This window comes from Atractosteus spatula, chromosome 16 (genome assembly GCF_055471065.1).
Source record: "Atractosteus spatula isolate fAtrSpa1 chromosome 16, fAtrSpa1.hap1, whole genome shotgun sequence".
Taxonomy (NCBI): domain Eukaryota; kingdom Metazoa; phylum Chordata; class Actinopteri; order Semionotiformes; family Lepisosteidae; genus Atractosteus; species Atractosteus spatula.
In genome coordinates, this window is record NC_142721.1 from 10,571,910 (window position 1) to 10,594,120 (window position 22,211).

Here is a 22,211-nt window from a genome sequence, read left to right on the forward strand (position 1 = left end):
TTTGGATTTAAAAAGTCAAGAGTCCCCTTTTATAGTACAAGTACATATTTAATGATTTTAATGTTGGGCTATGTGAAAACTGGTATGAAAAAATTAAACTTCTTACTTTAAATAAATGTGAAATTACGATAATCATGAATGCGTTTGTATTACATTTTATCAGTACAGTTTCTAGTTACAAAACAAATTATCGTCATCTGTAGTTCCACATCTTGAAGCTGAAAGCCTTGCAAATTGTTCTATTGATACTGGCACCAAAAGAGTGTATCTCTCTGGGTTTAAAGTGACCTTTTTATACAGATCATGCTGAACATATCTGAGCTTGAAAAGATCTCATTGATGGTTTCTGAAACATTTTTTTTAAGTTTGATGAATGCTGTTTATTCCTGGCATATTTGCGTGACCTCTGTAGTGTAGAGTACTTGACTTAAAATAAAGGAAGTTAACAAGTACACCAGTGCTTTTCACTCTGACACTTTCTTCTCCCACCCTTCATTGCAGTTGTCTCCAGCATTGTCCTCTAAATTACACTTTTAATGAGATTACAGTGTTTCCTTTAGAGCCAGGCAGAGAGTGATTGTGGGATTCTGGGAGAATGAGATAGCAGTAAGAGCTAAAGATAAGGATCGCTCTGTAGAAATAAATTTTACGGGTGTGAGTAATTATTCTGTCCCCGGTAACATTAGCTGTCATGATAATGGAATATTCAGAAAGATTGATACTGTGTGCTTGGGAGAATGGGATGATCATTAAAACTTAGGCACACTCATTGTTTGCTGATATTTGTTTTGGGTTCAGTGTTTGTATTCACAGCAGAGTATGTAAAGGGTAGCTCTGGAGGTACAATTATCTAGTGCTTTGCTATACAAATTTTGCTGGTTGAAGACCGCCACCTTCATGAGTGTTTCTTTCAATGTTTAGTGCTTTTGAAGTAGATTTCAGGCCCCAGGAAAGACTCGGAGACCCATGTTGTTTATATAACCATATATACATATATGGTACATATACAGTATATGTATAGTACAATATATGCAGAAAATCTGATTAGGCTTGCTGCCTTTTCCTGTGCATTCAATGATTTGTGTAATGTATTGTACGATTAACTAAGAATTTATGCAAACACGTACCTTACTAGTTACCATTTATAGTTACCATTCCACCCATCCATCCATTCAATACTGTTGTTCTGTAGTTTTTGGAAATCACCTTTAATAATGAATGGAGGGCTTTGATTTTGAGGACATTAAGTCTTGAGAAATTTTAAAGAATAAGCATAATCACAACAGTATCTATGAAAAGTTTTGAAAGTGTAAATTTATATTGTCTAGTTCTTCACATGTGGAATTCTGTTATTCTGTAGATTGAATAATTGTTTTCCTTGATTGTTATTCCATGTTTTTTTTAATATTGGCTTCATACTTCAATACTATATTCTGGTAAATACAGGGTGCCGGCCATATAGGGCAAAACGTCTTCAATGCAAGTGAAATACACATATCTCTTCAATTCAGAACCTTTTTATGTCTCTTCATTTTCATTTCCTTTAGTATATAACAACTTGAATGTGTGTACAGGTACTGTGCGTGGTCAGCCTTAGTGAAAGTATTCTGCTTTTGCTTTCAGAGCATGGAGATACTGAACTGCTCATTCTTGGGAGGTTTTATCTCTCTGGGCATGATCTTTATTCTCTTTGTTGTAGCTAGCTGAGATGCCATTCCTCAGACCTGTTCAAAATGTCAGAAATCTGTTGGGTGTTTATTTGTACTGGAAAACAAATGAATTGCTTATTCTGACCTAGCAGGGCTTATCAGTGTATCTGTCTCTCTAAGCTAAATGCAAGTTGAAACTTACTTGGCTAATGCAATCCCAGTTGAGTCCATCCTAAACCTTCAGTGGAGGTGCCAGTGATTGGCAGAATTATAATAGGTGTAATAAGAGTGCTATTGTTTTCATAAGTTGTGTTTTCTTTATCAATCAACTTCCAAAAATATTTGTAGCCACTGAATAATTGATATATCAGTCAAAAAACTTTTACGGTTATATTTATAAATGACTATGAGGGTGTTAGACCAAGAAAATGCATTTTTTTTATTTTAATCATTTCTTTTATTTAATACCTTGATATGTTTTTTTATGCTGCCGTTGCCCTGTAATATTAGTGCACTAAAACTGAGTTTGTCTACAATGGTTTTCAAACAGATCAAACAGTCTTGAAGACATCATTACTTTAATCAAAGGAAGAATAGAAGAAGTAGACCTACCAGTTGAAAAAGTGGACATTATTATTTCGGAGTGGATGGTAAGTTGAGTGAATATATGTTTTGTAGCGGGGGAAAAAATGTCCTGTCCCAGCTCATACGGCTGTTTTCACACAAGTAATTTATAAGAAACATTTTTTTCTTTGTGTTTTATGCAATCATTTAATTCTTCATTTCTTTATAAGGATTGCACAGAAGATGCTTAATTTATATGTTCCCAATCATCTGTACAGCTTAATTAAACCTTTTAATCTTTTCGTTTCTTTCAGCATGCAATACATCGTTTTAATTATTTTTTCCTAAAATATCCTCCCAAAGAAATGATATGCCATATAATTAAAAACAGACTTCTGTATTATATTTATTCTTAATTCTTGAAGATTTTGATCCATCTCTATTTTTCTAGCCATATGAATCCCATTCCATTTTGCAAAGCTGCTCTGTGACAACAGCTAGTTTGTTAACAAGGGAAATTGAAAGTCTTTGGTCACCGTGCTCTGGAGAGTGAAGGATAGGCAGCATAATCTTTAATGACTTTAAGTCCATGAACATTAATAAATCTTAAATTCTTGTCACTTCTGATTGTAGTAGATGTAAAATATTTTCATCTGTGTGAGGGTAAATGTGCTGTCTTATTCTGAAAATAATAAGATGCAACTGATTGAAATGAATCAATCACTGGCAGAAGCAAGTGATTGAAAATATCCATATTAAATAGAATTAATGATCATTTCATCAGATATCTTTATGCATTTCTGAGATGTTTGCTCGCTGAGGCAAGGGATTATTATGGAAAAGCTGGAGAAAGTGGTGTTTCTCCTGTAATTAGAAAAAGCATGAGGCATCCTTACTCGAGAAGCACTGTCGTAGTAATGGGATGTGTTGGGTAAATAAAAGCATAACGCAGTGATTGCTACTGCGCTGCTGGGCACCTCCTCAGTGCTTTTGTAAGTGTGGAAAACCACCGATGCTGATAATCAGTTATGAGTTAATTGGTACCATCATCTTTGTAATTATGCCAAACATCTTATAATATAATAATAATAATTCTCAATTATGTAGTATTCACTGGTAGGTTTCTTCTGTATTCAATGTGTTTCATTTTGGACTAAATTAGCATGTCTTGATTGGAATTTTCCTTAAGCCAACCGGTCAATTATTTTAATTGCAGTTATGTGTTGTGTTTTTGTATTTCACAGAAAACATTCCCAAAAGCTTGTATACTGCAAGTCAGGTTTCCTTGGCATCATGTTTGAGGATAGTAGCATAGGTGACGGAGCTCTCTGTGGTTTTGGAATAATTTGTAATGTGTTTTAGATGGTGTACTAGAAAAAGAAAAGCCAGGAAACATATTTAATGTCGAATCTTGTGTATTATTACAACCGTCAAAGATTTCTGTGTCAAGGAGCAATGCAGTAGCACAAAATGCATAATGAAATGAGTGATAAAATCCATGTAATTAATTATTTTAGCCTCATCAACATGAACTTGTTTTTTTCTCATAAATGACTTTCATATCCTGTGCGTTTGGTACAGTTTAGGTAAGTAGTGCTTCATATCAAGTCTTTGACACATTATCTTGTTCCTTTCCAGGATTCACTGAAACATTATAACAGGAACATTGCATATACCTGTAATTACCTGTAAATCAAATGTCAGCTGTTGTTGATGAATAGTGTTAAGATTAATGTATAATGTAAAAATGTATGAAATTAGTGTGCATCAGCAGTGGTTCTGCGTGTCTAATGCAGACCCACATAACTCATTATAGATATCTGATACCCCAAGAGCCATAACGGCAGGATGTAATTTGGCGTATTCTTCTCTTTTGATTCAGTAGTCACATAAGCCATACTTGCAACTGACTCCCCCATGAATGAAGACAACCCCAGAAAGAGACAGTTTAGAATAGCCGATTAGTCTTAATCTGAGTGTATTTGTGAGACTGGAGACACCTGGAGCACCTGGCAAAAAACAGTGTGAATACGCAAACTCTACAGACAGGTGCCACGGGCTGCAACAGAGCATGGGTCCCTGGAGTAGTGTCACCAGGCTGCTTAATTAGCTTGTAGTAAAATCTTCTACCTTTCAGTAATTAACAGGACTGTGAGCTATCTGTTTTTTAAAACCTTTCCTAAATTCATGAGCATTTTGTCAACTTGGTACTCAGTCCTAGATGGTAGTTAGAATGTTTAAATCACTTGTCATCCCCTAAAAAAGCATGATTCCAACAACTGTTGAAACGACAGATAGGTGAATTCCAGCTCACTAAGCCTGGGTTTCAGCAATAATGGCCTGTCTGCTTTTATTTTAGAGGAGTTGATGTAAGGGCACTGAAAATGACCAGTATACTCACTGCTGACTGATGTGACAAACCAGTTCTCAATCACTGATCTGCGGTTTTAACCTCTAAATATTGATTCATGGGCTCAATATTTTGTTCCATTTCAACAGTACAATGGCAAAAACTGAACAAAAATGTAATTTGTCTGTTGTGGTAGCTGATGGAATCTGTCACTAACAATAAAAAATGACCTAGGTCGCCTGGTCGCCAAGCAAAGGCAGGTTTTAAAGAAATAAAAATGGAAAAAAAATCTTTAAACATTGCTTTTTAATAATCTTAGCTGCTAACCTGACATCAGTTTGAATTCACTGTTATTGTGAGAAACTAACGCCTTAATTTGCATTTTACTTGTAACAAGCTTATAGATATTTGTAAAAAGCCTTCATATAATGATGATTCCTCATGTAACGTACATGTACAGTCTAGGGAATGTAAAAGTTTCTTAAATGGCGTTTACTTTCCTCATTGGAAATAGCCTGGACAAAGTCTATCTTGTGATAAATCAATGCGTCAATTTAAAAAAGTGTAGACTGCTGTCAGGCCATTTATTGAGGAATAGCTTCCCTTAGCTGAAAAAGCAACTTCATAATTTAAAAAAACTGATTTTCATTTTAAAAAACAAACAAGAAATGACACCTTATCCTCCTCATATGTCTGTTAAATCCTATCCCTTGGAACATTGTAATGCTACTAATTACACGTATGTTACCTATGGAGGATGTTTGTTGTTGCCATTACTTTACAATTCCTTGTTCCAGCTGACTTTGAAACTTCTTTGGAACTGCATGTATTGGAATAGTTTTCTTACGCCTGATTTAGGAAAGAATACAAAGGTTAAACAATCCAGAATGACATTGTGTCTGGAAAGCTCATTGTCCTGTAGATGAGATGGCTTGGTTTGCTTGTGTCCAGATAGTCTGCAGCTTGTTTAGGGGTTTGCTCTGCAAAGTTTGTGACATCAAAAGTTATTGCTCGGTCTGGAGTGCTAAGTAGGTGATGCTACCAGTAACAGTTTACAGTGCATATGTCCAATTTTACTACCTTTTTTATTATTATTGTTATATTATTTTAATCATTAATACCCTTTGATCCTGCCCAGTTTACATCTTAAACTAAGTGAGGTTCCACTAACCATATAACACTGTTTACATACTATTCATTCAGTGACCAAGTAGGAATTTTGCTTTTGTTAATAAACTGGTAATTATAAAATTATATTTCGTTATTATCGAACATCCTTCTCCCCCACCTGATTTCCCCTTTGAACAGTGTTTGAGATGGTACATTCGGTTTAAATTAATGACACAATAGTCTCATGTTTTGTTATCTTCTGTCACAAGCATTGCTTGTCCTGAAAAAAGATACTATAATTACTCGTTCTGTCCCTGTCTATCTATGCGTAAACACTGGAAACACCTTCAGTCATGGTGTTTTGATTCATCTTGATCAAAGTCTGTCTTGTCAAGTTGAATTCTACAGTGTTACCTGTTTTCACTGAAATGTGAAAATCAGCTTTGCCTACATTGCATTAAAATTCTTTTTCCATGAAAGGCTTGATAAAATAATAGCCCTTCCTTTTAAAGACCTTTCTAGGGACCAGGAAATTTCAGGGTTTTTTTCTACATTGTTGTGTGTATCATACCTGCTGCTTATATGTTTAATGATAAGGTGTGCTTGTTAGACTTTGCTTATCCTGAATGGTCTAATGCTTTCACTTAATTTGCTATCCTCCTATCTGCCACACCCACCCTCTAGATTGTCAGAAATTCTGTCTGGATGTAAATGTTTTCAAACCTCATTTGTACAATTAAGAATTAAACATGTAAAAAAATTGACCTCCTGCTCAGCTGTTCCCCATTCACAAAAAAAGTGACCACTCTCTACTTGGTCTCTCTAAGCATGTTTACACTTACGTTATGACACCTGCTGCAGTTAAAGTTGCTTATGTCACTGCTGTAAAACTAGACAGACTCTATTGTGATGAATATACATGACTAAAATGCCTTAAATATATTAGATTGTTCTGTCCTTTAAGAGATTTAGTTTCAAAATTTTTTTGAACCAAATAAGTTCATGTATCTGATGACCACCATGCCATTCCCTCAATCTCGGTTCTCTATATTGGAAAAGGTGTGTTTTTATTACACAGAATTAGTACCAACCTACCAGTTGGTCAACCTACAATCAAATCAATCTATTGAATAAAAAAAGTAATATTTACTTTTGTCACATTTATTATTTTTAGAATTAAGGATGTTTCAATATGGTAATATACCAGTGTGGAAGGCTTCACTCCTTTTTGTTTTTCCTTGTGTAGTTATGTCTCTGATTCCAGTATAGGACGGTTCTGCCTGTCTGCGATGGCAGCTTGCCTTTGTCGAGGGCCTTTGAGACATTGCTGAAGGATGTGTCCTGTGAGAACAAATATGTTTTATTGTGTTCTTTACTGTGTTAGAGTTCAAGACCTACAAATGGTGTTGCATTATCTTAAGGTTCAGGTTACGTTTTAGTTGTATTGTCCTTTTTCTACTGTGTTGCCTGAAGAACCAAGATCATACTTTTGCAGCTCCAGTAGCTAGAGCTGCATTTCAGATGTGAGCGTGGCTTGTAAAATGGGCTTGCTCACAAGCAGAACCGGTACAAGCCATTTGTCCCCTTTGGGGAGGTGATGGGGATGTTTTCCCATAATTAGAAAGAGTACTGTGAAGCAGGGCTGGTGTCAGTACCGCCGATGTAATCTTATTAAATGGTCATGTAAACAAATGCAGTGATAATTTTAGTAAAGTTTATTATAACAGTGCTAATTATATTCCCTTTTCTATTAATTTCATGAGCTAAAGCGTCTGCTTTTTGTTCCAATGAAAGGTGTCATGGATTTGTGTTTTTGTGGAACTTTTTATGTATGAAGACTCAATTGTATTAAAATTCAAGTGGCAAAGTAAATGTGGGATAAAAAATAATTTTTGTGTAAGCCAATGTTGTTCATACTACAGTGCTACAGCTATAACATTAAGGTTATATTTAACAGCAAGACATGTCAAAATTAAATTACAATTCACAAACACTTATAGTGGCATCAAAGCAGACCCTTATCTTATCCTATATTTACAACAGCTCAGTTCTCAATAAGCTTGAACTCCTTAATAACTTTTTCTCTTCAGTGTATAATTTTCCCTTTCAAATAACTACTTAATTAACCCCAGTTATCCTAGTTTTTGAAATAAATGCATTTCAGATAGTGACACTGAAGCTGTGCAAGAAGTTACATCCTCATGTTTCAGTCTTCACTGCATCTTGCCCTCCTCTGGACTTTGGATATCTTTAGCTTAGTGTGTATTGTACTTCTAAACGAAAGATTGCAGATGATGATATTTTCCCATCTGTTTCTAAACAGTGTGAGGTATTGATATTGTCATTGAGTTTAAAAATGTTTTTGATTTAAAGGAGAGATAACTTGGAGGTGTCTGTGCTGCTTCCTGTTGAATTTCTAGTATTACCTATCTCAGAATGAAAGATTTGTTGTAACATTAAACGTTTTCATTACCTTGGAAGAAAATGAGTTCTTTATTTGCCTGTATTAATAGTGATGTTTCATATTAGGTTTATCATATAACAAACTCTGTCAATATTTTTTGTGATCTGTTTTATGTATTTTTCTTCATAAGTCTTAAGTTTTAAAAAAGCTCATTGAGGCTTTTTATATCTCATAAAATTTTGTTGAATTACAGGTTTAGACTTCCTATTCATACACCAAATTAATCTCAGCAGTGTCAGGGCTAGTTTACCATTGAATCCCAAAAAATCATTTTGCCATTGAAAGGGTGACCAGTGTTTAATTATAATACTATGGAAAATATATACAGTATATATATATACCCCACAGAGGCTTTTGAAAGGTAGCTGTGTTTTTGATTGTGCAATTTGTTGCGTAATTGTCTGCATTGGTACTTCTCATGATTAGGCCATCTGTCAGAAGTGTAGGTTTTCAGTGTCTGTTGAAGAGATAGATTTGTGGATCCCAACTAGGACATTACTGGTAATTATCTGTCTCACAGTTGATTGGTTTATGGTATAGTTAATGTATGGAAAATATACAAATTCATTTGTTGATATTTTAAGTGTTTTTTTTATTTAAGTACCCAAATAAATTGAACCTTTAATGTAGAATCACTAATAAATATTTTTAATTGCTGCTATGCTAGTGTAAGTTAACACATGTAAGTAATTCATTATTGCAAAATTGGCAATCTTATCAGTGAAATATGTTAACTGATTAAAATTTTGATGGATTGTTGTAGTTTTTAATTAATCCTGCATTCAAACCAAATGGAACTGGAAAAGAATGAAACTGAAAGAGTTATTTAAATGAAGATTTCTTAATCAACCTTTAGACCTAATAATTCTAATTTGTTAAATGGGACATGCAGATTAATGTGGCCAAAGCGACAAAGTGTATATGTCAATTGTCCTTAACACTTTTTAAAATTTCACTTTGTTTTACAAGTACGTACTTCTGGATATATTATTTATAAATACATAGCTTTAATTTTAAAGCTGAATAGCAGCAGCAACAGTATGCAATAACTTTCAGTAAGCTAGTAGAGATTTTAACATTAATATTCTGCTCACAGATTTGTGCAGTATAGCTCCCATTCGGTAATTAATTGTGAAGGTGCGAATGCAGGAAAACGTGAGCCTCAGTCAGTGCAGAGGCAGGGTCCACCAGAGCATCATGGGAGACGATGTCAGGTATAATTCTCCTTCCAGATGGCACCCCTACAGGTGAGGCAGCAGCCTGTGAAATTACATTCTAAATTACACTGCAGATGAGCACCGCACACAAGCAGCACAGAGACGATTGTTCTGATATTGGTTATAAATGGTATGGTTCAGGACCAAGGACAGCACTAAAGAACTACAGTGCAGGGAAGATGGAGGAGATGAGGTTACAACTGGGTGAGGGGGACTCGTTTTAGAGTGAAAGGTCAGGCAAAGGACACAGATAATTGGAAAGCGTGAATGGGACCATAAATTTATTTTTTTTGCTTTTGTAAGTGGGCACCTGGATTGGTCTTTATATCTTAAAACAGCTGTTTGCAGCAGTGGTTTATCCAGTGACCTGACGCTTATCGCAATTAGCTCAAAGTTTCATTTCAGTGTGAATGATGATGCTTTGGAAATAATGTAGTAAAACCTACCACAGTCTTTTAGTAAACCCTTTATTTTTTAATTAGTTTACTTAGTGTTATCTTTCTGGAATATTTATTCGTATGTGTTTCAGCTTGTGGTTGTCCTTCTGAAGTGCACGTTCAATATGATGAAAGTCTTTTGCTTGTCATGTGTACCTGATGATGTTCCTCCTTAAACCAAACTACAGAATCTCTTCAGTAAACTCTAAAATTGACTTTACTGTAATTATGCTTAAGTTAAGAATAGCTCAGCACTCTTCTAACATGTATTTTCACAATTATTTTCAATCAGTATGGTTTATACAGTAAATTGATGTATTGTTGTATTCTGTGTGGGATTACAGCACTTTTAAAAGTACTTTTGGAATCTTTTACATTTTAATTAAGGAAGAATCTGGTGCTATGAGATGACAAGGTCTTGAAAAAGACCTGTTAAGGTTATTAAATTTTTCCCCTGTCTATAGCTGTGATTTTAAGCCTGCATTAAAGGGACAGAATGCACCATTAATGGAATTGTACCCTATGTCTGTGTAAAGAATATACAGAGACTCCTGGATTAAACCAACAGGCTGTGGACAAAAACTCAATCTTTGTGTTGGGAAGAATTAATACTGGGGGTCATGTTGTCTGCTTGTGCAGAACAGGAGGTCACCTGGGGGTCAAAGCAGACGTAGTAGATCTTGAGCCCAGGCACTAGTGGACGCAGATCATTTGAGATGGAGTCAGCATAAATACTGCTCTTGTGATCCTAGGGAAATATGAGGAGAGTCACTTCCACATCTCTCTCATGCTTATTGCTGTAATTAAAAAAAAATCCAGTGTGCTGCAGCTAGGGTTGGGTGATATGATAAAGTATTGCATCACAATATTTTTCATGATTAATTATTGTGGGGTGGAGAACTGATATCTTAGTGACAGAAGTTGACACCTCTCTTAAAATAGGATTCTGTTTATATTATGTTCTTAAATCTCTTATAACTATGGGTTTTCTTTTACTTTAGACATTCCAAACCTTGCTAGTAAATTTTTATACTGAAGCTTTGTGTAATTTCTCCAAATTCTTAAATAATGTGCTTTGACTGATTTGTTGGCTCAAAAACAGAATTATTATTGTTATTGATAGTTACCATCTTTATCTATCATTCTGTCGTAGTAGTGTTGTGTCTAGATTGTGAAGACGGTCAAATTGTATTCCTCTGGAAGCTAGAATACTAAAACTGATTAAAACAAATTCCGTCATATTTCTATCCTCACACAGTCATTCTTATCTATAGAATGCTTTTTCTGCATTTTAACACCACTCTAGAATCCAGACCTAGTGGAATACTGAAAGAGAATTATAACTTATGTTGTATTCACCTACATTCCTAATGAATCTGAATATCTGAGGCTGTTGTCTGTCCTTAAGAAAAGCACACAAAAGTGCCACATTGTGCATTCTGTCCAGCCTCTGCAGTAAGTACCCAGTTAGAATAATGTTACAGTTATGAATATAACAAACCTTGATCAAGATATAGTATTGCAGTGTATCTTGTCTGCGACAGCTTAAATATTGTGATGCTTTTTAAGTGTTGTGCTAACCATACAGTATATGCATTTTATTATAGCTTACAATTTGTGACAGCAGTGCTGTAGGCTTGTATGTGCTAATGTGCTTGTTGTAATATATGTACTTTCTCACTAAAGGATTATGCCACAATGTTCTTATATTATGTTTCCAAATGACACTTTATTTCACTGGTCTGTTAATAAGAGTTGTTTAGGTTATTTAGTTTTGTAAAGAGAAAGTCAAAGCCTTTCTATTGCCAACTAGGGATTTTCTGTGTACACAGATACGTGCTTTCATGGGTATGCTCCAGAAAAAAAAGAAATCCCTCTATTGCTTTCTTGTAAGAAGCCATGTGGCTCACAGCAATTTTTTCATATCCAGTTTTATATCCTGTAAGTTATGAATCTATTTGCATACTTTACATGCGGCAAATATGATTTATTAATTCAACAGAGAGATTCATTTAGCTGGCGTAATATAATTTTCATATGAATGCAGTACGTTCTTTTACATGTTGTAGGCTATTACCATATACAGATGGTGTATGCTAATTGGTGCACATCTTAAATGCTGTTTCCTTTATTCTCCTTTTCATTTCATATATTTGTGTAATAGTACTTAAACTATAAAACACTTACTTTTCCCCAAAACAGTATCACAGTTCTTCTGCCTGGAGAAGAGACTGAATGGGATTCCCTTCCCTCCTTTTCTACAGGGGGGCGGTTTAGTATTCTCTGGAGGATCGTCTTTTATAGGCTAATTCAACATCCATGATTGTTTAATACAGGCCTCCTGGGACCAGAGCCTGTCAGTTAGCACTTTGCAGTGGCATGTTTCAGAGCAGGAGCTCCAGGATAAATTCACATGATCTCTCGGATATTAAAATACACCCAAACTTAACCTCAAGAAGATTCCACCTACCCTCCAATTTTTCTGTTCTTGAATTGTGTGCACATAAAACTGAATTTTATAGAATACTGAAAAATCGACTGTAGCTGATCACCAATATGTTTCAAAAATGAAAAAGAGCTGTCCATAAGTACATGAGATGATGCAAAGAATGTAAAATTGATTTGGAGTGTTTTGCTCTTAGTATGTTTTATTATATTACAAAGTTCAAAAACCTCTTTGTTTTTTCCTCTTAGGGTTATTTTCTTCTTTTCGAATCCATGCTGGACTCTGTTCTGTATGCAAGAGACAAATACCTGGCTGACGAGGGATCAGGTTTGTAATAATGTTGAAATATGTTGCGTTTGCACAATCCTGTTGTTGTACGAAGAGCTTATGAATTTTCAGCAGCACTGATGAGCTATGCTTGACTGAGGTAGTTCCCGACACAGATGAAAAATAGTGCCATTATGCGATCCTTCCAGGCATTTGTTTATTGTATTAGAATTCAGTAATATTGGTGCCCTCACTATCATTTGGACCCCTAACGCTATTGAAATATACTCTGTTATTATAATATTGCTGACAAATATTATATTGTGAGTGAACCGAATTATTTGTAAAACCCTTGATACCACCCAGTGCTGCAAAGTGCCCAATGTGTGAGCTTATGGGGGGAGCAAAACTGAACTTTCATTAGACGGAGACTTCATAGCTCAGTACATTTGGTGTCCTTCTCCACTGCTGCACAGCAGCTGTTTGTAAAGCAGGGCATCACTCAGCTCGTTGGGCTGACCAACACAAGCAGGGCCATTACATTATTCCGATGCATAAATGTTCGCCTGCCGTTGTCTATGCAGAGGTCCAGTGACCAGTGAGTAAACTGCCCAGCAGAGGTTTTCTGCTAAGCTTGTCTTGCATTTCAAGAACTGGACCTGTAGCACAGAAATTATAAAACACTGAAAATTGTTGGTGATCTAAATACTTTTACAAGAAATAGGAAAAATACTTTCTAAAGTTTCTTTCATTTTTAATACTTCAGGGGATTATTCTTCATGATTTTACATCTCTTTAAGTTTTATTTTAATTTCCGGTATGTACATACTGCACAATGTTCAGGGGTTATTCTGATGTAGTTTTCAGTTGAGAAAGGGGCAGTGAACTTTGTTTTTAGGTGTGACAAAATTAATCCCATTGTACCCAGCAAAGTATAAAAGGGATGCCAGTGAAAAAAGGCTGTAACTGATCAAGAATGACTTTGATATTAACACTCAGCCCTGTGTGTTTCTATTGCCTTATTTCATAAAAGGTATCTTACACAAATCTGGGAGAAACATCTGCATCTCCCAAAGACAACAAAAATAAGTAACAATCTTTGTTGGAATATTGTGCTTTGTAACTAAGACTAAGATATTTTTTTGGGCTGCAATCTTTTTCTTGAAAAACCTTTCTTCTTCATATGGAATTTGATCAAATATAATAACATTAAAAACGATACAATGATGTATTTAATTTATATTGTTCAGGTTACTTTTTAAATATTATACTTATGAATGAAAGTTTGACTGAGGGTCTACTCTGTATATATGATTTAATAAGAATCCACATCTATTCTATAGATTTATATATTTTTAAATAGCTTTCTGTTTGGTAATATTACATAAATGCTATTGCCTCTTTTCGTGGTGTGTGTGTGGGAATGCATTCTTGTGTGTTCGGCTCTTGTTCCCTTTAGATACAGAACTCAGTATCTGTCACTGACCTGGTTTAATGGTTTGTAACACATGGTGCCCTGACACCAAAACTGTTCCGATACAGTGGTTTTTACTAGGCTCTTAGGGACGATGACAACAGGAAAGTCACCTTTCTGGACACCAGCCATAAGAAGGAAGGAAGAAGCTTTTATATGAACTTTACCAAAGTTCAAGATGCACAAACACAGCATATTAGAAGTCTGTTAATGTATAAGGATAGTTTATTTAGCAGGTTTTCATTTTCAAACAAATTACAGAATTAAAAAAAAAGTTATTATAAAGCAGAGGTAAACATTTCAGGCAACTTTGGTTTGGAAATACTTTTGTGAATTTCTTTGTCGTAAATATAAAAAAAGTTGATTATTTTTGGGTTTAATTTTCATTGTTTTTTACCTCTAAAAGAATGATATCCATTTGCACTTTTAGTGTACAAAAATCAGCATCCTGTGAAAGATTATTGTCCTTTTGCCTCATGTTGCTTTTCTCATTTTTTTTCATCATAATGCTTGGAAGTCCTGGAGTTTGTTGGTTTCCCTGATATGATTGTACGGTTCTCCTGGTTTACATTTCCAAGGGTTCCTGCTTTTCCCCACCACATTAACCTCCCTTTATCCTTAAATGTCTCAGAATTTGTGAGGCATTACTGAGGGATGAAGGATTTTCCTTCTCCATGGCCGACCACGTGATCCCCCTGGAATGACAAATGGGCTGTGGGCAGCGACTCGAGAAGGACACAGATGTCAAAACCATGAATCTCTGTATAGCGCACAGAGCACAGCCTTCCACTTTTGCCCAATCAGCACTTTCTTCATTTCACCTGTGCTAGGGAATAATCACTCGTTTGCTGGACTAAAAAGGGGAAAATGAAGTGACAAATATGTCATGTAAGGAGGCTGAAAGGTTTTCTGCTGTTGGAGCCGGTGCTTGTCAGCCAGTTCAGATATCGCGGGGGGAGACCGAAACCTCTGACCAATCGAGTAGCCTGGCGGTTGAGCCTGTTGTTGAAGCCATTTCTTCATTTTCAAATTTGTAATTGGTAATTAAATTTAATTTGTCCTTGATACCGCTAAGCAGCGCATTCCTTTGAACAGCATGCACTTTTCATGTTTTTGTACATGATGTTTATGTACTTTGAGGTCCCATATCCAGCACGGTTTTTAAAAAGAGATACCTTGAATAAGTAATGTGCAAACTCTTTCGTTATCTGTAGAAATTATTTTTATGAAATAACAAAAGGTAATTTTTTTTTTTAAATAGGAAAGAGATTTTAGATTTCTTCCTCAATAAAACAGCTCAAATTCATATCTGCAAACATGTACTCACACATTCGTAATGATTTGCTAGCACAAAAGTTAGATTTCTAACCAAAAAGCCTTTATAGTTTTAATTCAGGAATAAAACTGTGTACCCTCAACTTCTTATTAAATTAAATGTAATTTGATTAATGTCTTCCTTCCATTTCTTCATTAAGGAACTCTCACTATTTCTAATTTATGTAGAGGAATAAATATTAATATGATTTAATTCCTCTTCCCAAAGTATTAAGTTTTTTTTTCTGAATTTCATATTTCTTTTAATGCGTGCTCTGCTTTGCTTGCTTGATTCCACTTCTCATGCATTGCCACTAGTCAGGGCAAAGCGTGATTGTATTCTGGCTGTGTCTTTTTGTGGGAGTTGGTGAGTTACTGTGTATTAATGGCTTTTACTGTTACACTCTGAGATTCAAGATGAGTGGGGTTACCTGCAGTGCAGAAACTCCTTTGGTACGTGGACAGCATTTTCTACCAAAAATGAAGACAAATGCAGGGGCGTTGCACTGTGGGATCCTCTGTGGACTTGCTTTTTTTCCTGTCTCATCTAACACAACAGTGAATAATTTCCGTATTTGTGTCATTTATGGAAACAGCACACATTTTCTTATTCATATTCAGATGTTTATATCGTTATTGCTACAATGTCCCTTTTCAGTGTTTTATGTGGAATTATGTGTACTTCGTGTTATGCAGATGCATCATCACACTGTTTGTTTTTGCTGCGTTTTCTGCGGGCTAGCAGATAGTCTGATAATCTGCATTTTCATTTTTGATGGAGTGTTGCAGTATTAAAGAGCAGTTCCACCCCCCTCCCCACACACTGATTCTTAATGGACATAACAGCTGAAATAACACTAAAGGGACATCAACGGGGGGTGGCAGTGGCTAGAGGCTGTTTTGGTCTGACTGTGTAAAAATGGATTGATGGGTTTGAATATTATATTTTAATTTTATAAAAGGGAAATGCATGATAATGTCTTCCAGACGTACCACAGTTGCTACAGCTGCTCTCAGCATTATGTCCTGCATGTTATTGTTGTAAATAGGAAAAGAGTAAAGTCAAAATTATGACATTATTCATTAACTTTCAATCTTGATAACAGTGATCAAACTAAATTGGACTAGGTGGGCTGAATGTTTTCTCTTGTTTGTAACCTTTTTCTAATCTTTTTAAGTTCTGGATTTTTTATTTAAATTGTTTTGAAATGAGCGACTTGGCAAAGTGCTGCTTGGCACTTGCCTTGTAGATTTGAGGGCCCTGGGTTCAGTTTTGTGGAAAGTTTGCTGGTTCACCCCATGCTTGTGATCGTTTGTACCAAGTGCTCCAGTTTTTTCCCCTCCTCCCAAAAAATGTGCTGGTTCAGCTTGATCGGCTAGTCAGATTTGTGCCTAACCCCACAATGGATGGCATCCTGTCTGGGGAAAGAGCAGTGATGTTGTCTCAGTCCTGCCTTGCTCCATTTAATAATTTTTATTTGGCTTCTAGGATAGACTTCAGCTTGTCACAGCCCTCAACAAGATAAGCAGCTTATAGATGATGGATGGGTATGTTGTGAGAAATCGTATTGTATTTTATAATGGCAGGACCACTTTATAGAGGGGTAGAGCTCATGGCAGCTCAAATGATAAACTAAAAGCTAGAGAGAACTGGCTATCAACACTTGTTTGTTTTTTGATCTTTAGTCTTTACAAAACTATGTTGGTTCTGGTGTACATTCTGTTTTGTTTGCCTAGTTATGTGTAGATTTGCAGAAATGAAATATAATAGAAATAAAAGCCATTCATAGCTTTACAGTCATTGGTCATTTCACCATAAAGTATGGATTAAACACAAAAGTACAGACTCCATCTTGTTGTTAATTTATTTGAGCTGTTGGTGATATTTTGTCAAGTCTGAATTTTTATGAGGGATGTGCTGCCAAGTGTGATTTGACATTTTCTCCACTAAAGTTGCTGGGACTGGCTTGGGACGATAACAATCTTCTCCAAAGTACAGAGAGTGCTGTTCTAAATTTGTTTGGAATGATTTAGCTGTTTACTTTTCTTTATGGGTCTTAAGGTTGCACAGTGGATGACTTGACTTCTCTCATTTTTTAAGAAGTTCAACTGCTGGAACAAGCCTTAAAGCAATGTCTGCAGGGTGAACCATGGAAAGTGAAACACTTTGCACCTCTTACGCGTTAAGTTATTTTTCTCTGCAGTGCTGAATTTGTCAGTAGTGTAAATCATTGTACAGCGGATCTTTGACTGAAACCTGAAATGGTCCCCGACAAAAAGGAACTGATTAATATTAGGTACAGTACAGTATTAATTAAGACATTGTTTTTCTTTTGTTCTCAGCATCTGGTGCAAATTGTAATGGATACTAATGAAAATTATGGCATTGTCAGAAGCAAATTTTTGGTATCATCTGTATCACTAAAAACAAGTTATAAGAAGAAAATATATTCAGTCCAACTTGAATGACTTGTCATGAAGACTAACATGCTAGATTTTTGTTTTATATTCTTAAATTGATATTTCAGTGCAACAGGAAAGAGTTCATTTTGTAGAAGATACAGAAAAATATTGTATTATGGAAGGATCTATTGACAGATGGCTTTACAGCTTTTTTTCTGAATCCACATAGTGCGGTACATTAATTTCTTAAAGATTTTATTTGATTTACTCCTCATGTTAACAGAAAGGTGCTTGCTAGACCCTCCAAGCAGCAGAAAAGCAAACTTCAGCAAAATCCACAAATGTCAGGGGACGGTCATAGAGCATACCTTAAATGCACAACAGCAGCAAATTTATTTTAGTGAGAAATTAGAAAGGTGTCATGAGGGAATAACATTGTGTAACGAACATCAGAATACTTTATGAAGTCAGCAGGTATTAAATGGAGGATGAATTAACCCTTTCATTGCGCAAGTTTCTCAGAAGACTAAACAAATGCATGAAAACTATTTAGTCCAAAAAGTGAAGATTTAGATAGGAAATGCTGTGTGTTGCAGCAGAAATTTGCCTTTCAGTCTCAGTTGAAGAATTTCTTATCATGGAAAGAGCTGAATTGACTGTCCCTCCTGCAGTTTTTTTTTAACTGGATATGCCATTAAATGGAGTGTATATATATATACTTGAGCTGAATTGTACCTTCGCTATTTCAGTGTATCCTGATTTGTGCACCATAAGCCTGGCAGCAGTAGGAGACATGCAGAAGTACAGTGACCGTGTTGCATTCTGGGATGATGTGTATGGGTTCAAGATGACGTGCATGAAGAAGGCTGTCGTTCCTGAGGCTGTTGTGGAGGTCCTGAAACCAGAAACAATCATATCAGAGCCCACAGTAATTCGGGTATGTACGGGAAACCCAAAAGACAGTGTTTGTATGTGCTTAAATACTGTTAATGTGTATGTGTATATGCTAAGCTTAAGTCATTTTAGATGACCTGCAAATGTTCAGAAAACTACTTTATTCTAAAAATGTCTGTGCTGATCCTGTAATACTGTTGAATATCTCGAATCTTGAAATATGCAAACAGGTTTTCTAGAATCTGTGGTGTGTTATGTGTTTATGAAACTGCTTGGGTAATGGACTTTGGAGTCTGAAATGAAAAGACTATAGTTTGAAGTTGCAAACCTTAAAAAAAGTTCATTTTGTTTTCAGACAGAATAATGAACAGTTTTATCCGTTTCTGGAGATAACATGGTATATTAGCTCTTGTGTCATCGTGAATCATAAGAAATAGGACAGCTCGACATTCTGTAATTATAAACTGTAATCACTGTGTCCTATTTAAGGTTAGAAATGAACGCTGACACCATCAATCTTAGAAATATCTATACAGAAAATGTAATTTTGAATGTTTTGTTGCTTTGTTTTCTTGATAAGTGAATCCTAAGAGTCAGAACAAAGACAGTTTAGTGATCATTTTATTTTGGAGCTATCTGTCCCATTCTTAACATTGACGTATAACAATATTCTGAAAGTAGTGTTTGCATGGTAAAAAAATGAGGAAGAATTCACTTATAAATTAACAAATTGTAAATTATTATTATTTTTGAAAGGATACACAGGAGGGACCATCTGCCACCTAGTTAGGAGTTCTTTCCTTAGGAAGATGACATTTAATCAGCAATGAGTAAGAAGTAAACATTGAATATCATAAAATAGCCTGCAACCATTCTGCCTGAACAGCACCTGTTTTTAAGAAATAGCCATAATCCTGACCTTTCTGGAAGTAAAAAATTGTCATTTTCTCTTCTGTAACTTAGAGGATTAAGTTCCTTATGGCAAGAAAAGATAGCTTCCTGTCACAGAGTTAATGATTGATTGATTTTCTTCTTGCTTAATTTCTTCTTTAGTAAACTTAATTAATATTCCATTGCAGTATAGTCAGTAGCATTCAAACTCTGGTAAGGTATTTTAACATGCATACATTTATAGTGCTTTAAGGCTTAAGGTTCATTTTATTTTTAATCACATTGCATTAACTGTAGGCAAACACAAGTTTAATGACTGCGAGGAGTCCATGTACTGCAAACTAATCTATTTTTTTATCAAAGCACCAATAATATTTAAGACAAACAACCCTCAGTGAAATTGCTGTTTGTATTTTTTCACTTTTCAATATATAGTTCTTAATTGCACTTTCATTTTAATAGAACTTTCCATCTTTCCTCTCAGCAGTGATAGATGACTTACACACTGGGAAAAACTGATTAGAATTTTAAGTCAATAATTTTTTTCTATGAAAAATGGACAGCTCCTTAGTTAAATTATACAGCTATTTACACATTACCATAATAGATACAATACAGTCATATTCCATTTTTAAAACAAGAAGTGCAGAAAATTGAAAACTGTAACACAACACTCAAAATCCTGCCAGGGAGTGTAGTCGTGTATTTTTTGTGTCGATACTATTGGGTATTAGCTATGTGATTTTTAACAGTGAAATAAGCCAACTGTTTTGATTATATACAGTATATTATTATGGGTCATGCTTCTGTTGCAGATGTCAAAGTCCTCTCACTATTTGGAGGCTGGGAAAAAAATCATTCTGTAGTGTGCAGGCAGGGTGATAACCTCATTGATCTATGTTTTGAATAGCAGAACATTAATTGCTGACAGTACTTATTCTTGCATTTTGTTAATAAAATAATTATACACCATTAGACCATAAACCTAACTTACATTTATCCTTGTTTCTTCTCTAGAATATCAACTGCAACACTGCAACAATTTCTGAGCTGGAGTTTTCTACAGATTTCTCTTTAAAGATAAGAGAAGATACCCAGTGCACAGTAAGTAGGTTCTGTTTACTGAGGTATCAGAAGGGCTAATCATGATTGTCACACTGGAAGATTAATTACCAGCGTGCAGATAAATGGAGAAGTAGATTGGCTTAGATGGTCCATTTCAAAGTTTTAGATGAATTGAACACCTGTCTGCTTAATAGATTCTGAGTAGTGAAAGTAACTATTAAGCTTGAAATACCTTCATTAAAAAAAGTTTGATTTGGGCAGCAACTGAATGCAGTGAAGTTTTTAATTTAAAAACTTAAAAGCAGTTTCAGTTCAATTTCAGTGTAGTTCCATTAATTTCAATGCTTTCACTAAGGCAGTTCTCACATTTCTCTTAACAGATAGTAGAACACCTAAAGATCATTTGACATTTACAATTTGCTAGCGAAAAATGATTCCGATTTCTGATACATTGGAATTAAATGCAAAAACGTTAGACAGGTGTAATATTTCTTTTATAGTCAGTTTTGAAGACATTCTATTTGACTTTTTCAGCCTTGTGTTGTTTTTATTGATTAATCAATATTAGGTTATCATCTAGCTCGCCTTTTGATTGTTCAGTGTTGCCTTAGTGTAATAGAATGTGATGCAGCCTCTCATTTCCTTTTTCTACATCCTGATAATAGCAGACATCCCCTTTCCAATATTTTTTTGTTCCTGCATAAACCCTAATTTCCAGCTTGCTATATGTGAACCAAAAAGGCACCATGGCGTACAAAATATCTATTAAAAAATGTGTTTGTTTGTGCCTGAAAGATTTTCTTGATTAATACAGGTAAAAAATAAATAGAATTTATCACAGGGGATTATCGACATCCAATGAGTAAAATCTCTGCCACCTCCATGATTGAATGCATGCTTTTAAGTTTGTGTCTGACACTCCATTCATCATATCAGCCTGCCTAACCTTGCATTAAATGAACAATACAACTCTTCATTTTTATTCCCTAGATATAAACAAACTCTTAATAGTAAACCTCAAATCCCCAGCCCAAATGGAATTTTTGTTGATGGTCATGTAGATCAATCCTTCGTGTCAATGTGGGTTGCCTTGAAGAAGGCATTGTATGTGTGTGAAGAATATTTTTTTCCAAATGTGGATCCCAGTTGCATTCCAGTTAGCTTCAGTCAGAAATATATAAACTGTTATGTTTTTGCTTTCCATCTGCTTATCTTGTGTATTTTGTAGTCATCTGTAACAGAACAGCTCCCTGTTCACCATCCTTGGTTATATGCAAATAGATGATACAGAGTGACAATTTAAATTAATGGCACACTTTTCAATTACCATTATTACTATTTTTTTGCTTGTCTTACCATTCTTTCATGTGCATCTTTAACGTGCCTTTTCTCCACATTTCAATTAAAAATCCAATTCTTGGAGATTTTCCTGGTCAGATTCCTGGAGTAGGTGTCTGTAGGGCCACAACCACTTACGAGCGATGGGGGAAATGTCCACTTGACCACAAACAGCGACTGTAATTTAGATCTAGGGGGTTGCAGTGGTGAGCAACAAACAAAAGTATGTCCCCTGAGGGCTGCAGTTTGACATCCTAGTTTTGCCGGCAAACCAGGGAGTGTAATTTCACCTCAAGCCTTCATTTAACACTGGGATCTTGAAGCAAGG

At 35.3% G+C, this 22,211-nt stretch overlaps 1 protein-coding gene across 2 annotated transcripts in view; it reads left to right on the forward strand.

Annotated features, from left to right (window-relative positions):
- The window catches only part of prmt3 (protein arginine methyltransferase 3), a 44,527-nt gene that overhangs the window by 8,570 nt on the left and 13,746 nt on the right, over nt 1-22,211 (forward strand). For both annotated transcript variants that reach the window (XM_088934519.1, XM_088934520.1), the window contains exons 10-13: nt 2,200-2,299; nt 12,486-12,564; nt 18,445-18,632; nt 20,498-20,584. In XM_088934519.1, the coding sequence (XP_088790645.1) occupies nt 2,200-2,299; nt 12,486-12,564; nt 18,445-18,632; nt 20,498-20,584 (454 nt within the window). The remainder of the gene's footprint in view (nt 1-2,199; nt 2,300-12,485; nt 12,565-18,444; nt 18,633-20,497; nt 20,585-22,211) is intronic.